The 23,825-nt window shown below is 44.3% G+C and overlaps 2 protein-coding genes across 5 annotated transcripts in view; both read right to left on the bottom strand.

Moving 5' to 3' along the window:
- The window catches only part of LOC109746143 (protein IQ-DOMAIN 32), a 199,327-nt gene extending 186,687 nt beyond the window's left edge, over nucleotides 1–12,640 (bottom strand). The window contains exon 1 of one of the 3 annotated variants that reach the window (XM_040399925.3): nucleotides 12,600–12,640. The gene's annotated coding sequence lies outside the window, so the exon portion shown is untranslated. Of the gene's footprint in view, nucleotides 1–12,570 lie in introns of all 3 variants that reach the window. The other 2 variants (XM_073509099.1, XM_073509098.1) reach the window with 2 other exon arrangements.
- On the bottom strand, nucleotides 10,886–12,640 carry LOC109770771 (uncharacterized). 2 transcript variants are annotated; one of them, XM_073509100.1, is made up of 2 exons: nucleotides 12,545–12,640; nucleotides 10,886–11,940 (listed from the first exon to the last, which is right to left on the bottom strand). In XM_073509100.1, the coding sequence occupies exon 2, from the start codon at nucleotides 11,882–11,884 to the stop codon at nucleotides 11,132–11,134; it is 753 nt and encodes a 250-aa protein (XP_073365201.1). In that variant the 5' UTR covers nucleotides 11,885–11,940; nucleotides 12,545–12,640; the 3' UTR covers nucleotides 10,886–11,131. The 2 variants fall into 2 exon arrangements, with proteins under 2 accessions (XP_073365201.1, XP_020185067.1); XM_020329478.4 differs by lacking the exon at nucleotides 12,545–12,640 and adding an exon at nucleotides 12,159–12,224 and having other exon boundaries at nucleotides 10,886–11,908.
- Nucleotides 12,641–23,825: the final 11,185 nt, after the last annotated feature.

Here is a 23,825-nt window from a genome sequence, read left to right on the forward strand (position 1 = left end):
GGTGAGGTTGAGGGCGGCCTCCGGCGGAGAAGGTGAGGTTGCGGGCGTCGACGTCGGCAGGAGACGGCGGCGAAGTGGGGCGACGGCGAATTGGGGGACAGCGGCGAAGTGGGGCGAGGAATTTGGGGAAGAAGTGGTGGCCGGGTGGAGGGAAACCGCTGGTTAAGTGAAAAAAAGCGGTAGCGCGTTACAGAAAACACGTTATAGCTAAGTTAGCTATAGCGCGTTTAACTAAACGTGCTACTGCTATCATTTTCTGTTTTTTTCTTTTTCATTTATTTTTCTTTACATTTTATTTTTTCCTTTCTCCTTTTTTTCTATTTCTTTCATTTTCATTTACTATTCTATTTGCTTTTCATTTTATTTTATATTCGTTATCAGTAGCGCGTTACCACTTAAACGCGCTGCTACAACAATATTAGCGGTAGTGCTGTCTCTATAAGACCACTACTACTATATGTAGCCTATCGGCTTAGTAGTGGAAATTTTAGTAGTAGCGCTTTTACCTCTAGACGCGCTACTGCTATATATGTATCTGTAGCGCTGTTATCCTGCACGCGCTACTGCTATGTAGCACTAGCGCGCTTTTTTAACAAGCGCTACTGCTAAAGTTCTGTGTATAAGGTTTTCCCTAGTGGTGTTTCCTAGATTGGTTAGGTGTCACTTGGGAGCCTCCGACAAGATTGTGGAGTTGAACCAAGGAGTTTGTACGGGCAAGGAGATCGTCTACTTCGTGAAGATCTACCCTAGTGAGGCAAGTCCTTCGTGGGCGATGGCCATGGTGGGATAGACAAAGTTGCTTCTTCATGGACCCTTCGTGGGTGGAGCCCTCCGTGGACTCGCGCAGCCGTTACCCTTCGTGGGTTGAAGTCTCCATCAGCGTGGATGTACGATAGCACCACCTATCGGAAGTACGCCAAAAATCTCCGTGTCTACATTGCGTTTGCTCCCTCCAAACTCCTCCATTTACCTTCATGTGCAATGTCTTTACATTCCGCTGCTATACTCTTAGACTTGCATGTGTAGGTTGATTGCTTGTCTTGTGCTAAGTTGCTAAAATCTGCCAAAACTTAAAATTGGAAAAAGGATAGATTTTTATTTGGTCAAGTAGTCTAATCACCCCCCTCTAGACATACTTTTGACCCTGCACCTACTCAAGTTGACATTTGGTTTCTCATACAGGAAATTGTTAATAAGTTGCATCAACGAGATGGAATGAGCTTATTTGATTAGTACTTGATGCAATTATTCTTGGTTGTAAGTAAAAGACTTACATTTGTGCTAACCTATCTGTAATATGTGTGTTCATACTCAAGGATAATTGCTGAAGTGATGACCACAGCCTTAAGGTCAGCATTTGTGATGGATGAGTACTTATCTGTGTGAGCATATATACTCATGGACAATTCCTTTGTGTTAATAACTGCAGTTATGCTTGAATTAGCAACGGTTCATGTTATGTAACTGTTATTTTGGTTGACCCAAATCTTGTGATGTAATAATAATTCGTAAGCAATGGAATTCCGACTCATGTTCGCAATGGTTAATGTAATACACAATAACATGTCATTGCTGCATGAAAATTCAGGAAAAGTGTCGAACTTTTTTCCTACAGCTACAACGCTTACTGTATACTACGGGAGAGCAAAGACAATGCAAGTTAATGGTGAGGTGAACTACCATATCACTTTTTTTTGTTGAATATTTGTTTAGTATGAAATGAAGGGAAATATGCTTGGAGCTAGAGAGTGATGGGATGGAGAATGTCATCCCTAACCTATTAGTGGTGCGTTCTTCAAACCACAAGGGGTCTTCATGCAAGATCGGTGTATCAATTTTCCCCCTAGAATTATACATGCATTGCACGTGCACACTTTCTAGTGGAAGGAGGGAGTACTAGCTAGGTAAGGTATGGCCGGTTATATTATGCTAGCAGTAGCTTTCACACTTTCATGAGTACTTTCTTGCTGTGACTAATCTTCCGTAGTACGTTCACACAAGGAAAAGACGTGCAAGTCAGACACGACTATGCTTTTCATTTACAATAATCCTCCAACGCAGCACCTGCAGCGACCTGGTCCCACACCGTTAAAATCTGAGACACGCTATTCCTGATGATTAACTGATGGATGTACCTACGGAATGTTGGAAGCGACGACGGGGTGTATGCACGATCCTACAAACACGGTGTTGCCCAAGACCTGCGCTGAATACTATCTACGCATCTCGTTCTAGCTAGCCATCAATTATTATTATTTTTGGCGAACTCTAACTAGAAAAGGAGATTACAAAAGTAGATTGATAATTAAGATATTCGTATCAACCAAAGAGTTTGATAGTTTACCTGATCGATCGATCAGATATAGCAGCTGAGCTAGTACTCGGCGGCGGCGGCTCAATGGAAGCCACATAATCTATGGAAACCTCCCATCATATATACAACTGGTACAGGGGATCCATGCATAATGATCTGCATGCCTTCCTCCACAAGTCTTGTTTTCTTTATATTTTCCGATGACTCCATAAGTCTTGTTGACGACTCACACCCTCTGCAATAAAAGCAAATGAATTATAGTTTTTTTTTGCGGGGAAATGAATTATAGTTTAACCTAATGTACTGGCATATATAAGAACAGTAATACATTGTGAATGCATGTGTGGCCAGGCATACATATGTCAATATGTGCTATCAATCAGAACGCGTACACCGTGACATAATGACCAACGAGGACGTATATCCTAGCCCGAAGCCCCAAGTTCATTAGCACGAAACTATCGGCCAAAGTTCACGCGGCATCAGACTTAATATGGTTTGGTGGTTCCACGCAGGAAGCTTCGCACGGAAATTTCGCGAAACGTAGTTACTTGGACTTTTTTTTTCTATCTGTATAATGGGAAATTATACTCTTTTTTTATAACCTAGGGAAATTATACTTGGTCCTCGCGATTGTTAACGTAAATTACTAGCTTATTAGGCACGCATTGATGCACTGAGTCATTCTTTTTGGGACCAACGGAACGCATCGGGAAATTTTACAAGACGCTCTTCGGCAGGGAAGAATTGTCTAACGTTCATATCAACTCGGTAGCGTGGTCTCGGGTGGGACGTGTGTTGATGATGATGGTAATATTGTGGCCTTTCATGCATGATGGAAGAAATTGAATTGACTTGGAAGGGTAATATACCATATGACCACAATATACAAACATAATTGAAACCGTACTAACCAACGGATGGCCTGTTACGTTATATATGCTAGCAGTAGCTTTCGTGATTTGTTTCCTGCTGTGACTAAATCTTCCCGTACTAGGTTCAGACAAGAAAAAGACGTCCAAGTCAGCCACGACTAAGCTTTGGAGTATAATAATCCTCCAACGCAGCACCTGCAGTGACCTCGTCCCAGTCCGTTGAAACCTGAGACACGCTATTCCTGATTAACTAATGAATGTACGTACGGAATGTAGGAGGCGACGACGGGTCTGTGCACGATCCTAAAACACTGGTGCCCAAGACCTGAATACTAACTAGACATCGGTCTAGCTTGCCATCAATTATTAATTTTTTGTGAACTCGCGACAGTATTTTTTTTGTATGGATAAACTTCCGATCTATTCATCTTTAATCATGATAGTACAACGAACACTAAAAATAATAAAACTTACATCCAGATCCGTAGACCACCTAGCGACGATTACAAGCACTGAAGCGAGCCGAAGGCGCGCCGCTGTCATCGCCCCTCCCTCGCCGGAGTCGGGCAAACTTTGTTGTAGTAGACAATCGAAAAGTCGTCGTGCTAAGACCCCGTAGAACCAACGCACCAGAACAGCAACCGCCGCCGATGAAGAGTGTAGATAAGAAGGAACCAACCTGAAGACATACGAACAAAGATGAACGACGAACAGATCCGAGCAAATCCACCAGAGACAGACCCACCGGAGACACACCTCCACACGCACACCGACGATGCTAGACGCATCACCGGAACGAGGACTAGGCGGGGAGACCTTTATTCCATCTTCAGGGAGTCGCTGTCATCTCGCCTTCCTGAGTAGGACACAAACCCTAACAAATCTCGAAAAAGATTACAATTCTCAAATTCACCTCTTATTTCTTTGTATAGATTGAGGTAGAGTCCCTAATTGTACATCATATATACGTGCCTATGCACTCGATCAATACATTATGAGTTGCATAGCCAAGCCTATTCTCCTACACTGATCGATGCCTAACAACCCGCGCACACCACACCTCATAAACCCAGATGGAGGAAGTACTGGTCTTATTTTAATCGATGTCCTGATCTTGAATATCCATCTGTGACATTTGAATCGTTGATCCATTGAGCAGTTTGTAATGCGAGTGTCCGATACAAACATCTGTCCCGACACCCGTTGCCTCTACTGTTTCATCGGTCCAATTTTGACCCCCTACACGACCACTCCAGCAGGTCATCGCAATGCATCACCGCTGCAAGGATGCCCAACTGGCCTACGCCTGCACGCTCGCCTACCACTAACATCGTCTGACGTCTGCTGATTCCACTTCACCACGTGTAAGTGGGAGAAAGAGACGTCAGGTCCGGCTCTTAGATCCAGTGCTTTGTATTTCCGCAAAAAATGCCACAAATTATTTTGGAAGTATCTAGAACTCATCTAGATGAGATATAATTTGGTCTCATTCACATGAAAAACAAGAACATATACAACCCACGTCAGCACACACGCATCTTATAGCATCACATTCAATGGCTATAAAAAGTGAATGAGACTAAATTATATCTCATCTAGATGAGTTCTAGCAAAACTGAATTATTTTTTGCAATCTATCAGTACCTCTGTACAAAAATATAAGATGGAGTATATGCTATATATACGTAACACTATGTAAGGTTCTATATGAACGATACAACCCCCCCATGATCGAACAAACTCTCCTTTATCCCCGCAAAAGAAAAAGAAGAGTAAATTGTTCTTTTTTAGTTGAGTAAGGCAGTAAGCTGCTTTTTTAGGAGAGTAAGCTGCTTTTAGAGTTACATTATATGGAAGCGATCTTCTATAGTTCTCTTGCTTCATTAATAACACGTAAAAGCATGCTGCCACTGTAAACATTTCTTACTTTTTTCAATCACCCGGCGGTGACACGTGAGGTATTGTCTAGTTACTACTCTCTCCGTCCCATAATATAAAGAGCGTTTTTTTATAATGCAAAAAACACTTTTATATTATGGGACAGATGGAGTAAAGTGTAGGTTTAGCCAAACCTGCAGTCCCATCCTCGCAAAAAAAAAAAACCCTGCACTCCCATGTATTATGTACTCCGTATGTAATTAACTGACAAAAATTAAGTAATTGAATTCGATGAGTAACCATATGACCATAATAAAGAAAAAAGTCCAAAACAAACCTTCAACTTATAGATGAAAGCTAAATCAAATCTTGAACTTCAAATCCCTGAAATCAGCACACCTAATTCTCTAATCCCAGTCTATTTTAAACCTTGGACGTGTTTTCGATGGGATTGTCGATACAGCAGCAGGTGGAGCCGGGATAGTTGGTGACTGGGCCGGCCCACCAAGCGTGTTTTTCCTTTGACTTCTAAAAATACAAAAAAAGACAAGTCACAGCGGGAATCGAACATGAGATCTGACACTGCAAAACTTGTCCTATAGGCTGTAACCACTGGAACTGATGACTACTGCTGATAGAAAGTGAATCACCAAACTATTTAACCACTCTGCTTAGCATCGTGATTCGAAAACATTTTGGAATATTTATTTTCTTGAAAATAATCAACGATTTTGAAGTCTGAATATTCTTGACAGCGAAAATCAGATTTTCAAATTCCAAACATGTTTTGTAAAAATGTGAACAATTTCTGGAATTACGATTTTTTTTCTAACACACAAAAATTTTCAAACATGAACCATTTTTTAAATCCCTGAATATTTGTTATACATGAACTATTTTTCAAACGTGAACAAAATTTTCAAAACCCTAACAATTTTTGAAACCTGAATAAATTTTTAAAGTGAGAACAAGTTTTCAAAACATTAACAATTTTAAAATATACCCATACTTTGAACAATTGGGAACAAATTTGGAAACCTGAATGATATTTTAAAATGCCAACACTTACTAAAAAACTTCAAAACGGAAGAATATATTCTTACTTTAAAATTTCATTCATGTTTTCAACAATTTGTTCTTCTTTTCCAAAAAGTGTTTGCACTTCAAAAAAAATTGGGGCTTTAAAAAATGGTTACAAAAAGAAACTGTTTTTCAAAAACTGTTCGTAATTCCAAAAAATTACATTTAGAAAAATGTTTTTGCTTTTAAGAATATTCGGATTTCAAGAAAATGTTCCAAAGAGTTACAAGAAAACTTTAGATCTCGGCGCTGTGTGTGTATAAATATTTCTGTGATTCTCTTATGTTGCCAAGCGCTATCAGTTAAATTGGCTAGCAGGAGCGTTTTGCGAGCGCCTGGTTGCAAGTTCGATTTAGGGCAGCCTTTCTTTTTTGATGTTTTTATGCCGCACGGTTCAGAAAAAAATGTAGCAAAAAAAAAACACACTTTGCACCTGATGGGCCGGCCCAGTCTGGCCGCAGACAGCAATCCCGGGTTCGACCCGCCACATCCACATCCCTATTTGGCAACGCGCCCAAGGTTTAAAATAGACCGGGATTAAATAGTTGGGTGTACTGATTTCAGGGATTTGAGTGAGGGTTCGATTTAGCTTTCGCCAACAACTTTAAGGTTTGTTTTAGACTTTTTCCTAATATAAAGCATAAAACCGTACTAGCCAACGTATGGCTGGTTACATTATGCTAGCAGTAGCTTTCATGAGTACCAGTAGTTTCTTGCTGTGACTAATCTTCGCATAGTACGTTCAGACAAGAAAAAGACGTGTAAGTCAGCCACGACTAAGCTTTTCATTTATAATAATCCTCCAACGCAGCACATGCAGGGGTCTCGTCCCATTCCGTTGAAACCCGAGACACGCTATTCCTGATTACGAATGGATGTAGTACGTGCATACGGAAAGTAGGAGGGGACGACGGGGTCTGTGCACGATCCTATAAACACGGTGTTGCCCAAGGCCTGCGCTGAATACTAACTACTCCTTCCGTTCCAAATTACTCGTCGCAGAAATTGATGTATCTAGAACTAAAATACACCTACATATATCCATTTCTGCGACGAGTAATTCAGAACGGAGGAAGTAGACAGCTTGGTCTAGCTAGCCATCAATTGTTATTTTTTTTACGAACTCTAACTAGAAAAGGAGATTGAAAAATACTACATATATGGCGATAGCCTTCTTGAATAATTACAAGATTCAATATCTCAAATTCACAAGCTATATTCTGCGAGATTACATATCTCGAATTCAGAAGATTTATTCGTCACACATCTACACTTACATACTAATATAACGTCTTGACATTATTCGACATGGAAGAAGAAATGAGAAATAGATGTAGCGGTTGCAAATACACAATGTAGGCGGGGAGTATAGCATTACAAATAGTAGTATATTTTATGTATACTGTACCCCTCGGTTCCTAAATATAAGTCTTTTTAGAGATTCAAATATGTATTACATAAGAAGCCAAATGAGTGAATCTACAATCTAAGATATGTCTATATACATCTATATATAGTCCGTATATAGCATGCATAGCATTATGCAACCCGTCACCAACAAGTAGGTACTGCCTTGGATGAGCAAACAGCAGGATGGAGCTGCTAGCTACTTGATTTTCAACTTGCTCAAGTTGGAGCGCAGATCTTTTTTTAATGAGAACGTCGTCTCCTTGCTTACCCGCCTGGCCAATGGAAGGAATTAATTACCTTGGTCAGTCAGCAAAAGAAAGAATTGATCCAGTTCATCATCCCAATCCTTCCTATTAGTTTCATTAATTAATTCAGCCCCAGAGTGTTGGCAATCAAGGGCCAAGAAATAATCCCAAGTCTACAAAGAACTTAAGAAATTGCCCATACCGACAGCAGCTCCCGCTTTAGAAAAAACCCTATCTCATCAGGCGGGTATACCTGACCCTTTTTTAGCTAGTTTCGGGAAAGCGGTAAAGCGGCTTGATCGAGAAAAAAGAGGAGTAGACTAGAAAACCTAGAACTTCAAACCCTCGGCAATTGCCGGCAACGGATTCCCAGCAATCACCTAGGATGAACAACTAGCGATTGCTGCAGTCGTGCTCAAGAAAGAAAAAAACGAATTGCATGTAAAGCTTATTGATTGCTTGTTTGTTCCACGCAAGAAGCTTCACACGGAAACTTCGCGAAGCGTAGTTACTTGATCTTTTTTCTATCTGTATGAGGGGAAATTACTTGGTCCTCGCGACTGTTAACGCAGATTACTAGTTTAGACACGCATTGATGCATTGAGTCATTTTTTTAGGACCAACGGAACACATCGGGCTTTTACAAGAGGCTCTTCGGTAGGGAAGAATTGTCTAACGTTCATATCAACTTGGTAGCGTGGGTTCGGGTGGGACGTCCGTTGATAATGATTGTAATATTGTGGCCTTCCATGACGGCAGAAGTTGAATTGACTTGGAAAGAGTCAGAGACTAATAGTACACCCACGCCCGGATGGCTTTTTGATACAGTACAATCTATATAGAGTTTGTGCAGATTAAGCTTTTGTGAAAGAGATCATAGATTAGTTGTTATATCGGCGGCCAGCCTATCCATTTATTCAGGCGGTCCTCTTCTCGAGTGTCCTCTCCTCTTCGGCTGCCCGTAATGGGAGCATTATCGGTATTATCTTTCAACTAGGCAATTTTGAAGGTGCAGTAATACATCAGAATTACTAGACCTGTCCTCGTCCCGTCCCCTCCTCTCCCTCTGGCGTCGCTCCCCTCGCGGGCGACACGGGGGGGCCAACCTCCGCCGCCAGCGACCCTCCCCACGCCCCGTCCTCCCCTCCGCCACCGCAGGTAGTCGGCGCCGGGCAAAGCCCGTGTGTGCGACGCGGTGGCGGAGGGCCTCTCCCCCGGATCCATGGGTGGCGCCGGCACCCAGATCCGCGGAGGTGCGGCCCCCACTTCGGCCCACGGCGGCGCGGCGTCCCAGCGGCGGCGGCTGTGGTGGTGCCGGTGGGAATCGACCGGTGCACAGGGGCGGCGGTGGCCGGGGCGGCGACCCATGGCTGGGTGGCGGCACGCCCGTTGGTCCGACCGGTTCCGGCTCGTCCCGGATCTGGTGATTACCGGACGGCGCGGGGGATGGCGGCGGCCCGGCGTGGCCGGCGATCTGGACACGGTGGTGCCTGCGGCTCGCTGGTCTGCCGGAGATCCAGGAGTATCATCGTCTCCGACTCGATCTGCTCCGGTTCGTGCTAGCTCTGGTACAGGGAGACTGTCGTCATCTCCCGGTGCTGGCTGCATGGATCTGGCGGCGGCGACTGGATCCTTTTGATCTAGTCTCCGACAGAGAAGGTGGCGGTCCGTGCACAGGATGCTGGATGGAGTTCTTTTAACAGATCTGGGTGAAAACCTGCTCTTGGCTAGATGCCAAAGCCGGCGATGGCAGCGTTCTACGACGTCGTTCCCTTCTTGAAGGCATCGCAGTGGAGAAGTTCTAGACTACTATCTGCTACCTCCGGGGAAAACCCTAGATCGATAGATCAGAAGACGGCGGTGCGATTATGTCGTTTTCCCCTTGGGGGCGTCTTTCTTGGAGGTGTACGCGGGCTCGAGGGACCAGTGGACGACATCTTTGGTGGAGCGGTGCTTCATCATACACATGGATGGTGACAGATCTCGATGGCATGGCGCCCTGGAGATTAGGAGTCTGATGTGCGATGATGGACTCGCGCTGGAGGTCGACGCTGTCTAGCGCCGTGGTGGCATCGGCAGCAGCTAGACCGGGTAAGGTCGATGCAACAGTACAGCTCTGAAGATGGATTGGTGCCAAGTGACGGCGGCCTCATACCCGGCAGGCGTCCTGGTTGAGGAGCACGCCGGACTGGTGGGTGCCCATACCCGGCAGGCGTCCTGGTTGGGACCTCAGGTCTTAGATGTTAGGTCTGGCTGCGATGTCTGTTTGGTATTAGGCCCAGGCTATCAGCGCCCCTTAATCAATTGGATAGGTGTAGCGACAGTTGTTGCTTAGACGGTTGCTTTAGTCTTACTGTTGTATGACTTTATAAGGTCTTGTGAGAATAATTAATAAAGTGACCGCATGCATCGCCCAGATGCAGAGGCCGAGGGTCTTGCACGAATTTAGTATCATATGATATTAGTATATGATATTCACTACGGCCAGCCTTCGCCGCGGTCTTGTTGCCTGACGGTGGCGTACGGGCCAGCGGATGGCCGGTTACGTTATGCTACCAGTAGCTTTCATGAGTAGTTTCCTCCTGTGACTAATCTTCCCGTACTAGGTTCAGACAAGGAAAAAGACGTGCAAGTGAGCCACGACTAAGCTTTTATGTATAATGTACTCCCTTTATCCGAAAAAGTTTATTCCTTAAATAGATGTATTTAGCACTAACTTCATGCTAAATACATTCATTTAAAGGACAAGCTTGGGACAAGTTTTTTCGGACAGGGAAAGTATGATCTTCCAACGCAGCACCTGCAGCGATCTCGTCCCACCCGTTGAAACCTGAGACACGCTATTCCTGATTAACTAATGATTGTACCTACGGAATGTTGGAGGCGACGACGAGGTCCGTGCACGATCCTAAAACACTCTTGCCGAAGACCTGAATACTGACTAGACACCGGTCTAGCTGGCCCATCAATTATTAGTTTTTCTTGATAACTCTAATTAATTAGAAGCGGAGATTAAAAAACATACGATAGAATTCTGAATAGCTGGAAGAAGATTACATATCTCAAATTCACAAGATGTATTCTGCAAGATTACATATCATCAGAATATTTATTCATTACACACATCTACACTTACATATAATAACGTGTTGACACTATTCGACATGGAAGAAGAAATGAGAAATGGACTGTAGCGATCACAAATACACAATGCAGGCGGGGACTATATATATCATACAAATAGTAGGATGTTACGTACGTACATATATCACCATGCAGCCTGTCACCAACAAGTTGTGCGTACGTGCGTAGGATGGGCAAGGATACAGCTACCTGTTTTTCAACGATTTGATGACGTTGGAGCCCAGATCGATCAGTGCAGGAATTAACGCCACCGGATTTCCAGTGAGTACGGCGATGATGATGCTCGCCAGGGCCTTAACGATCTCGAAGAAGGGGTCGGGGTTCCTCCCGGCCTTCCCCGACCCGTGCTTCCGCAACGCAGTCTCCTTGTCGGTAGTACTACTTGAGCTCGGCAGAAGAACCTCTCTCGCGCAGCCGACATGCAGGTACACTTTCTTGGAGGTGGAGCGGTAGAACCAGTAGTCCCTGACGCCGCCTCCTTTCTTGCACTTGGTGCAGCAGTGAGACACCTCCTCGCGGAGCTCGAACCTGAGCTCATCACTCAGCTTGATCTCCATAGGCAGCATCGCGCAGCACGGGTGGAGGTAATGGCCCGTCCGTGCGCAGTGGTAGTGGGTGCCCTGCGTGCGGGTGCCGCAGGCGCTGCATCGCTGCTTGGAAGGGGGGGCCTCGAGGCGGAGCACGAACTTGCCCTTGGGCAGCAGCTGGTGCTCCAGCGTGGTCCCTTCTTGGAGGTTGCAGGCCTGGTGGAGGTCGAAGTCGCAGCGCTTGCACGTGTCCCTGTCGCACCCCGTGACTTCCTCGAGGCAGCCGTTGCACTGGAACTTGGCCTGGCCCGTCGGCTCCCGGATCAGCTGGTGCCCCCGGTTGGAGTGCTCGCGGCGGGAGATCACCTTCGACGGAGGATGAGGCTGACCAACCGTGGCGAGAAGAGTCATGGCTCTGCACCTTCTCTGGGAGATCTGTGGGTCAGCTCGATGATCAGTACTACTCTCTGATACGTAGACAAAGTTAGTTTCGTCAACGAGATTCCACTAATCATCAAGAATTCAAGATAGATACGGAACAAACATACGAGATGCAGTATTATCTAGACGCAGAAAAGTTGAATATTACTAACTCATAAAATGAGACAACCACACAAAATCAGTGGTGATAGATAGATCATTGTGAGACTCGTTTATCAACCCAAGAGTTTGATAGTTTGTTTACCTGATACTGATCGATCAGGTAGAGCAACTAGTAACTCTCGTCGTCAGATCTGTATATGGAAGCTGCAGAATCAATGAAAGCCTAGGAGTAGATATATATATAGATCCGCTAGAGGGGACCCGTGTTTTTTTTTTGCGACGAATCCTTAAATCTTGTTGACCATCACCATCATGCAATGCAAGTAGTGAGCTAGGATTTCAATAAAAACCGAGACAATTAAGTTTTTTTTATCAGATACTATGATACTAGTCTTTCCGCAGGTCGGTAGTGAACTGCCCCCTAAGAAAAACATGTACACGGTATTGGCATTGGTATGCAAATGCTTACCACACTTCCCAAGTGGTGAGAAAAACATGCACCTACCGTAGACGACCGTGGGAAACTACCGGCGACCGTTTAGTCTACGACGTACGTCAAGACTTCTGAGATCGATCGAGGCACTACCTACACAGGTTGCTTTTTTTTTTTTTTTTTTTTTTTTGCGAAAACCTACACAGGTTGCTTGCTAGGTCGCCGCTCATCCTCTCGGAGGTTTTCTTATCCGCGTGTACATATGTACGTAAAAATCAAAACGCGTGTCTTGTCCATATCCACACGTCGACGACAACCAGTTTCAGTACGTAGTTACGAGTATATAATCATGTTCTCCTGTTTAAGAAGGTTCAAGCCAACAAAAATACAAAAAAGCAGGAACTTCTTCAACGGGAGAAACTGAAATACCGCATGTTATCTGGCCGCAGACAAACAAAATCCATGGTGATGGATAGATAATTAAGATATTCGTATCAACCAAAGAGTTTGATAGTTTACCTGATCGATCGATCGGATATAGCAGCTGGGCTAGTAACTCGTCCTCGATCGGTTCTATGGAAGCATATAATCCATGGAAACCTTCCATGATATATAGAACCTGCGGTACAGGGGATCCATGCAAAATGATCTGCCTTCCTCCTCAAGTCTTGTTTTTTTTTTGATGACTCCATAAGTCTTGTTGACTGACACCCAACGCAATGCAAATAAATTAATTATAGTCTAACGTAGTGGCATATATAACAACAAATAATACATTGTCAAAGCAATTTGGAAGAAAAGCATGAATAATTCCTATTTTATTCTATATTAGATTCACTATATCTAGGGTTTGATAAAGCACATCTAGATATGTCTTAACTATTGCACATCTTAGTCATATATTATTATGATTTTATGTGAAGATTCGTGTGAGTATTTTTTTATATATATTTGATTGAGTCACTTAGATGCATATGTGAATGTGCACTATCAATCAGAGAGCGCGTACACCGCGAATCCGTGCTATGGTGATCACGAGGATGTTGTTCTATTCTTGTCAACAATAAGGGTCACCACATTTTCTTAAATGGAAATATATCATATCATATGCCCGAAACCCCCAAGTTCATTAGCACGAAACTACCAGCCAAAGTTCACGCAACATCAGACTTTGGAAGGGCACACTGCACAGGTAGGTCGCCCCTGATGCACACGGAGGTTTTGCTTATCCGCGTTGATCTTAGTGCGTACGCACGCGTCGAGGACTACCGGACTGCAGCACTGTTGGGGAAGTGCGTAGTTGCTCGTCTCTTCAGTGGCTTGTGGTTCCGCGCAAGAATCTTCCTCCGGAAGCTTTACTAAAATATACTCCCTCTGTCCCTTAATATGAAAACGTTTCTTAAACAATGTTAGCTTAAAAAACGTTCTTATATTATGGGACGGAGGTAGTAGTTTTTTTAAACACGGTATCGATGTAGACGCTCATACATACGCACATACACTCACCCCTATAAACGCACACACACTTATCTTTTATGAACATCTCTCGGAGACTGAGCCGACACATCATCTTTAGATTGACGAAGTCGTCACGGACGCTCATAATCGATGGGAACGTCTCCAATTACTGAATGAACATCATCGAAAGGCTTAAAATTAATTCAAGAAAATGCGAACACCAGTGTCAAATATACAACTTGAACTCTGGTTGTATGGCAGTACCACTATGTATTTTCTATCTATATAGGGGGAGATTACTTGGCTTTGGCGATCGTTAGCGCGGTTTACTAGTTTAGACAAGTATTGATGCGCTGAGTCAAACTCGGTAGCATGGGCTCGGGCGGGACGTCTGCTGCTGCTGATGATTATATTGTGGCCTTTCGTGACGGAAGAAATCGAATTGACTTGGAAGGAAATAACAAAGACTAAGAGCATCTCCACTCGTTGGCGCTTCAGGAGGTCTTTTTTTCGCCGCTTGGGGTCGCGCCGGCAGAATTTTAGGCTTCGGGAGGCAAAATTTCCCAGCCGTCGCCCCATCCAAGACGCATTCCGAGGACGCGTGGCGGCACCCCGCAGCTCGACACCGTCTCCAGCACCATCGAGGACGCCCGCCATCGTCCGCCGCGCACCACCAGCCCTCCGTCCTCGTGCCCTCCGTCCAGCTCCCTCCTCCACGCGAGCTCCGCCACGACCGTGCGAGCGCGAGCCCCGCCCCGGCCATGCACGCTCTCCGCTCCGTGCCGGGCACGCGAGCCCCTCCCCGGCCATGCGTGCTCCGCGCCGGGCACGCGCGCTCTCCGCTCTGCACCGGCCATGTGTGCTCCGCTCCGGCCGCGCGAGCGCGAGCTCCGCGTCGGGCACGCGCGCTCTCCGCGCCGGGCCATGCGTGCTCACTCCGGCCGCGCAGCTTCGGCCTTGACGGAGACGTGGTTGGACCGGGAGACCGTGGGGAGCGCGGCTTCGAGGCGGATCCGGGCGGGCGCGCGCGAGGAGACCCGCTACAGCCGCAGCCTCCCGTCCTGGTGGCACGTCACGGGCTTGCCTCCGTGGCCGACAGCGGTCGCGGCGGCGGAGGAGGACGTGGACGCAGCCGAGCCGAGCTTGCTGCTGCTAGCGTCGCTGTTGCCCGCGGCAGCGCTGGTGGTGGCAATGCAGAGGCGCGGGAGAAGCTTCATCAGGGAGGCGGCGTGGGTCGGCTCGAGTGCAATGGGGTGTCCAGCAGCTGCGGAGAGCGGCGGGCTACTCACCAGCGGAGAGCGGCGGCCAGTAGCTGCTGCAGGGAGGGGGCTGCTTCGCCCCGGCCATGCGCGCTGTGTGCGGTAGCTGGTGAAAGGAAAGGGAGAGGAGAGAGGAGAGAGAAAAGAGAGAAAGGAGAGGAGAGAGAGGGGAGAGAGGGGCTGGCAGTGGGCCTGTGCATGTAAAAAAGCAACCGCCGACGTCCCCAGCTGCCCCCAGGGGGCTGGGTCTGGGGTGGGAGTGCCGGCCATAAATATCGCCAAATCCGGCGAAAAATCGGGTCTCTGGATGCCCGAGTGGGGCGTTTTTTGCCCGCTGGCGCCCAAAAAGTGGCTTGGGGGGCTTCTTGGGGGACCGGCTGGAGATGCTCTAAGGCTATGTATAGAAGTGCATGTTTAACCATACTTGCACTCCCATATACTATAAACAAAGCTGAAATAATTAAATTCGATGAGTTACCATATGACCGTTACATACAAGCATCAAACCATATGGGAAAAATATATTCTTTGAGACCAGGTCTAACTCATTGGATAGTTAGACCCATCATGATGGAAGCAATGTGGCAGTTTCAATCACAAAGCACCAAGTCCAACTTCTCCGTGTAGTTCCAACCATACTAGCCAACGTATATGAGTAGTTTTCTCGGTTACACATTACGCTAGGAGTAGCTTTCATGAGTAGTTTCCTGCTGTGACTAATCTTCCCGTAGTACTTTGAAGACCGGGAATAGGTATGCATGCAAGTAAGCCACGACTAAGCCTTTCAGTTTTAATCCTCCAGCACCGGCAGTGATATCGTCCTACTCCATTGACACCTGACACACGCTATCCCTGATTAACTGATGGATGTGCCTAGGAATGTAGGAGACGACAACGGGGTCTGTGCACTATCCTACAAACACGTTTTGCTGAAGACCTGATTTCTTTTTAGCTCAAGACCCGGATTTTTTTTGTGTGTGAAAAAATCAGATCTATTACTCCCTCCGTTACTTGTGTTAGACTTGTCAAGATACAAATGAATCTATAACATGCATGGATTGGAGGGAGTATAAAAGTTCGCCAGAAGTACAACATATCTCAAACACAACAAACATTACTATGAAATTTCGAGACCAAAGAACGATCACTATTGCTGTTGAAACTACCAGCCCACACAACCATATATATATATATATATATATATATATATATATATATATATATATATATATATATATATATATATATATATATATATATATATATATATATATATATATATATATATATAAAAGAGTGTTGACAGTATTCGACATGCATTATGGAAGAAGGAAGTACACAACAATTATCATTGTGATGTACACAACTATATACTTTTTTGTACGATTTTTCTGAACAATAATTAGGAAAAATATATAAAAAAGAACACAATAACAGAAAGACATTACCTATCTCAAACTCGTAAGATAGATTTATTGCACACAATCACATATAATAATGTGTTGACAGTATTCGACATGCATTATGGAAGAAGAAATGAGAAATGGACAGCTCCATCATATAAAATATAGTACAAAGTAGGCAGGGAGTATATACGAGAGTATACAGCTCACAAGAGTATAGTAATCGCGGTATGATTACCAAATCATGAAGTGAAACAAACAAACACTATGCGAACCAACCTGTGGTTGGATGGTTAAAGGGACTGTGGTACCCTAGCCCACCAGGGTACAAGTCCTGGTGCTCGCATTATTTCTAGATTTTATTTCAGGATTTCCGGCGATATGCTTTCAGCGGGAGGAGACGTTCCCGTCGATGACTAGGCGCCTACGGTGACTTCGTAAATTTCAAGATGAATGCCGGCTCAGTCTCTCAGAGGTGCTCATAAGGGTAGGGTGTGTGTCCATTCATAGGATGAGTGTATGCGCGTATATATGAGCGCTTGCGTCTGTACTGATGTTCAAAAAAAAACACTATGATACACATAGTAGTATACTATGTAGTACAATATATGTCATCATGCAACCCGTCACCAACAAGTACGTCGTGCGTACGATGAGGATGAGCAAGCAGGATGAAGCTGCTAGCTACCTGTTTTTCAACGATTTGATGACGTTGGAGCGGTAGAACCAGAAATCCCTGACGCCGCCACCTTTCCTGCACTTGGTGCAGCAGTGAGACACCTCCGGGCGGAGCTTGAACTTGAGCTCATCACCCAGCCAGATCTCCAGGCGCAGGTGATTATGTATTGCTATATAACTCTTGTTTAAGATTTTTTGCAGGAAAACTTATCTCTAAATGGGAAGGCCCTTACGTTATCGAGGAGGTCTATCGTTCCGATGCCATAAAAATCAACAACTTCGAAGGCACAAATCCGAAGGTGGTGAACGGTCAAAGAATTAAACATTATATCTCAGGTAATCCCATAAATGTTGAAACCAATGTTATTGAAACCGTAACCCCGGAAGAATACATAAGGGACACTTTCCGAAACGTTTCAGACTCCGAAAAGGAATAGGTATGTGGTACGGTAAGTAAACCGACTCCAAAACAGTTCTAAAGGCAATTTTTCTTCGTTTTGAAATATTTAGAAAAATAGAAAAATAAGTAGCAGTCTGGGAAGGACACGAGGCCTCCACGAGGGTGGAGGGCGCGCCCCCTGCCTCGTGGGCACCTCGTGCGCTCTCCGGACTCCGTTTTCTTGCACGTTACGTATTTTGGTCGGTAAAAATTCATTATATAATCTCCGAAAGGTTTTGACTCCTGTATCACGCAATTATCCTCTGTTCTCGTTTCGAGTTGTTTTTCTGACAGATCTAGATCATCATGACGTCTCCAAGCGCCCCCAAGGACAAGTTCTTTGAGAAGGTCATCAACCCTTACCTCGCGGAGGTGCTGCGACACCCTCAAACCATTGAGATGCGTGATGGGTTGCTACACATCCGCGATGTTGAGGGACCAAAGGGGACCGGAAGTGTGGAGACGAGGCTGGAAGCAATGGATCAACAAGTTTTCAAGTGCCAAGGGATGGTGGAACGTGGACTCAACTCCAACCACATGATGATCGCGGAGTTCACCAGCAACCATAAGCTGGATGCCCAGAACATTGGGGATACCATCTTCAAGCTTCACGAGAAGATCGAGCACCTCCAAGCCCAAATCTATGACCTGCAAAACCAAAACTGTGAGTATGAATATAGATTCAAGAGGATGAGTTTGGCTACAGATTTGAGGATCCCGGAGACTCGATCATCCTTCTATGATGGTGAGCCTATGCCTTGGAAGATGGACGACAAACCCACATCATTAACAACTCCACCACCTTCCTCTTCAACAAAGGAGACATAATCACATGGGTATGTGCACTCCCCTTGGCAACTACCAAGCTTGGGGGAGGTGCCCCGGTATCGTATCATATCACCACCACATCTCCTATCTTTACCGTTTTTCTTAGTTCGATCCTATTAGTAATATCTTGTTTTAGTAGAATAAAGTTTTTAGTGTGATCTAGCCTTGAGTTTTGCTTTATGATCTCTCTATGTAATCGAGTCCGTGAGCTATATATAATAAAGATTAGTGTTGAGTCAAGGGCTTGATTATTTTGCGACGATCTTAGTGAATAAAAGAAAAGAGAAAAGAATAAAAAGAAACAAAGAGATCATATTGATCTTATGGAGAGTAATGACTTCACATAGAAAGAGTATGATGATTAAAAGTTGTTGGGAGTTGACAAACATAGTTTTGGTCATCGTTGCAATTAATAGGAAGTAATAAAGAAAGAGAGGTTTCACATATAAATATACTATCTTGGACATCTTTTATGATTGGGAGCACTCATTAAAATATAACATGCTACAGAGTTGATGTTGGACAAGGAAGACAACGTAATGGGTTATGTTTTCTTATATCTGAGATAAAGAATATTGTCATGGATCATCCAACATGTTGAGCTTGCCTTTCCCCCTCATGCTAGCCAAATTCTTTGCACCAAGTAGAGATACTACTTGTGCTTCCAAATATCCTTAAACCAGTTTTGCCATGAGAGTCCACCATATCTACCTATGGATTGAGTAATATCCTTCAAGTAAGTTGTCATCAGTGCAAGCAATAAAAATTGCTCTCTAAATATGTATGATTGATTGGTATGGAGGAAATAAGCTTTATACGATCTTGTGATGTGGAAGAAATAAAAGCGACGGACTGCATAATAAAGGTTCATATCACAAGTGGCAATATAAAGTGACATTCTTTCGCATTAAGATTTTGTGCATCCAACCTTAAAAGCGCATGGCAACCTCTGCTTCCCTCTGCGAAGGGCCCATCTTTTATTATCTTCTACCTTATGCAAGAGTCATGGTGATCTTCACCTTTCCTTTTTACATTTTATCCTTTGGCAAGCATAGTATGTTGGAAAGATCCTGATATATATATCTAATTGGATGTAAGTTAGCATGAAATATTATTGTTGACATTACCCTCGAGGTAAAAGGTTGGGAGGCGAAACTATAAGCCCCTATCTTTCTCTGTGTCCGATTAAAACTTCGTAACCACAAGTATTTCGTGAGTGTTAGCAATTGTGAAAGACTAAATGATAGTTGAGTATGTGGACTTGCTAGAAAGCTCTGACATAGACTCTTTCTGATGTTATGATAAATTGCAATTGCCTCAATGACTGAGATTATAGTTTGTTAGTTCTCAATAAAGTTTCTGATTCATACTTTGCATTGTGAATAGATTATTACTTGAGCATAAGAAATCATATGACAATATCCATATATGTTGCTGTTATGAGAGTAATCATGATGCCCTCATGTCCGTATTTTATTTTATCGACAGCTCCACCTCTAAACATGTGGACATATTTATTGTTATCAGCTTCCGCTTGAGGAAGCGAGGTCTAAGCTTGGGGGAGTTGATACGTCCATTTTGCATCATGCTTTTATATCGATACTTTTTGCATTATGGGCTGTTATTACACATTATGTCACAATACTTATGCCTATTCTCTCTTATTTTACAAGGTTTACATAAGGAGGGAGAATGCCGGCATCTGAAATTCTGGGCTGGAAAAGGAGCAAATATTAGAAACCTATTCTGCACAACTCCAAAAGTCCTGAAACTCCACGAAAGTCTTTTTGAAAATAATAAAAAATACCGAGCGGAAGAAATACTATAGGGGGCCCACACCCTGGCCACGAGGGTGGGGGCGCGCCCTACCCCCTGGGCGCGCCCCCTGCCTCGTGGGCCCCCTGTTGGCCCTCCGGTGCCCATCTTCTGCTATATGAAGTCTTTCGTCCGAAGAAAAATCATAAGCAAGCTTTCGGGACGAGACTCCGCCGCCACGAGGCGGAACCTTGGCGGAACCAATCTAGGGCTCCGGCAGAGCTGTTCTGTTGGGGACACTTCCCTCCGGGAGGGGGAAATCATCGCCATCGTCATCACCAACGCTCCTCTCATCGGGAGAGGGCAATCTCCATCAACATCTTCACCAGCACCATCTCCTCTCAAACCATAGTTCATCTCTTGTATCCAATTCTTGTCTCTAAGTCTGGGATTGGTGCCTGTAGGTTGCTAGTAGTGTTGATTACTCCTTGTAGTTGATGCTAGTTGGTTTATTTGGTGGAAGATCATATGTTCAGATCCTATATGCATATTAATACTCCTCTGATTATGAACATGAATATGCTTTGTGAGTAGTTACATTTGTTCCTGAGGACATGCGGGAAGTCTTGCTATTAGTAGTCATGTGAATTTGGTATTCGTTCGATATTTGACGAGATGTATGTTGTCTATCCACTAGTGGTGTTATGTGAACGTCGACTACATGACACTTCATCATTATTTGGGCCTAGAGGAAGGCATTGGGAAGTAATAAGTAGATGATGGGTTGCTAGAGTGACAGAAGCTTAAACCCTAGTTTATGTGTTGCTTCGTAAGGGGCTGATTTGGATCCATATGTTTCATGCTATGGTTAGGTTTACCTTAATACTTCTTTTGTAGCTGCGGATGCTTGCAATAGGGGTTAATCATAAGTGGGATGCTTGTTCAAGTAAGAACAGCACCCAAGCACCGGTCCACCCACATATCAAATTATCAAAGTACCGAACGCGAATCATATGAACGTGATGAAAAGTAGCTTGACGATAATTCCCATGTGTCCTCGGGAGCGCTTTTCTCTATATAAGAGTTTGTCCAGGCTTGTCCTTTGCTACAAAAAGGATTGAGCCACCTTGCTACACTTTATTTAATTTTGTTACTTATTGCTCGTTACCAATTATCTTATCACAAAACTATCTGTTACCTATTATTCAGTGCTTGCAGAGAATACCTTTCTGAAAACCGCTTATCATTTCCTTCTGCTCCTCGTTGGGTTCGACACTCTTACTTATCGAAAGGACTACGATAGATCCCCTATACTTGTGGGTCATCAGCAGACGGTAGAATTCGCTCAACAAATTCAATCGAAACCAGGGCCAAAGCGGCCAAGAAAAGCAGAAAGGGATCGGCGGTCGAGCGCCCAGGCTTAGATTTGGAGGTTTAATTTATGCATCACAGATCAGTTCATGACCATCAGGTGCGCCCAAGCATTCCCCTAAAAAAAAGGTGCGCCCAAGCACACCAGATTTAATTTAGGCCATTTTTCAGTCCAGTAGAATGGCTAATGAATATATTGTACATGTTACCGAAAAAAAATTGTACATGTGCATCCGTCCTTAAGTTAATTAACAAATTACTCCATATATGTTTATCGCTCCATGGATGAATTCTTTAGGGAAGATAGTTGGTTTTTTTACATCTATTTCATAATATTATACGAAATACCACACATTTAAATTTAATATAACTTAACTGAGAATATGCTTTGATTATAAGAAATTTTAGATTGTAGGGCATCATTTGCATTTCGCACCGGGGCCCGAATTCCTTGATACGGCCCTGCCTCCAACGCAGCACCTGCAGCGACCTGGTCCCACTCCGTTAAAACCTGAGACACGCTATTCCTGATGATTAACTGATGGATGTACCTACGGAATGTTGGAAGCGACAACGGGGTCTGTGCACGATCCTACAAACACGGTGTTGCCCAAGACCTGCGCTGAATACTAACTACACATCTCGGTCTAGCTAGCCATCAGTTATTAGTATTATTTTTGGCGAACTCTAACTAGAAAAGGAGATTACAAAAGTACATTACATATATATAGCGATAGCATTCTTGAATAAGTGCAAGACTACATATCACAAATTCACAAGATATATTCTCTGCAAGGTTACATATCTCAAAAATTAGAAGATTTATTCATTACACATCTACAGTTACATATAATAACATACGTGCTGACATTATTCGACATGGAAGAAGAAATGAGAAATGGACGGAGCGATCACAAGACACAAACATACAATGTAGGAGGGGTACAACATAGGAGGATATTACGTAGTACTTCCTCCGTTCCTAAATATTTGTCTTTCTAGATATTTCAACAAATGACTACATACGGAACAAAATGAGTGAATCTATACTCTAAAATATGTCTACATACATCCGTATGTGGTAGTCCATTTGAAGTCTCTAGAAAGACAAATATTTACGAACTGAGGGAGTACAATATATGTCATCATGCAACCCGTCACCAACAAGTACGTACGTGCCTAGGCTGAGCAAAGAGAAGGATTGAGCTGCTAGCTACTTGATTATCAACTTGCTCAAGTTGGGGCACAGATCGATCGCAATTGCCGGCAACCGATTTCCAGCAATCACCGAGAGGATGAGGCTCGCCAGGGTCTTAACGATCTCGCATATGGCGTCGAAGGTCCTCCCGGCCTTCCCTGACAGGTGCTTCCGCATATCGTCGACGAAACGGGCCAGCCTGGCATTATCGTCTACGTCGGACTCGGTGCTTGAGCTCGGCAGAAGAAAATACTAAATGACGCAGCGGACATGCAGGTACACTTTTCTTCGTCGTCGGTAGGGAGTAGCAACTGAGGTAGTAACTCGGCGGCGGCGGCTCTATGGAAGCAACAGAATCTGTGGAAACCTTCCATCATACATATGTGAACTGGTGGTACAGGGGATCCATGCATAACGATCTGCATGCCTTCCTCCATAAGTCTTGTTTTCTTTCTATTTTGCGATGACTCCATAAGTCTTGTTGACGACTCACACACCCTCTGCAATGAAAGCAAATGAATTGTCGTTTAACATAACGTTGAATCGTAGTTTAACCTAACGTACTGGCATATAGAAGAACAAATAATACATTGTGAATGCATGTGTGGCCGGGCATACATATGTGAATGTGTGCTATCAATCAGAACGTGTATATTCTTGTCAATCAATATATATAAGGGTCACCACATTTTCTTAAATGGAAATATGTCTAGCCTGAAGCCCTGCACATGTAGGTCGCCGATGATCCAGAGGGAGGTTTTGCTGATCCGCACCAAAACACGTGTTGATCTTGTGCATATAAGCACACGTCGAGGACTACCGGACTGTAGCACCTTTTTTTTTTCTTCTCGAACACGACTGCAGCACCGTTGGTGCAGTGCGTACGTAGTTGCTCATTTGTTCAGTGGTTTGGTGGTTCCACGCAAGAAGGTTCGTACGGAAACTTCGCGAAACGTAGTTGATTAGTCCTTTTTCTATCTACTATAT

This window comes from Aegilops tauschii, chromosome 2 (genome assembly GCF_002575655.3).
Source record: "Aegilops tauschii subsp. strangulata cultivar AL8/78 chromosome 2, Aet v6.0, whole genome shotgun sequence".
NCBI lineage: Eukaryota > Viridiplantae > Streptophyta > Magnoliopsida > Poales > Poaceae > Aegilops > Aegilops tauschii.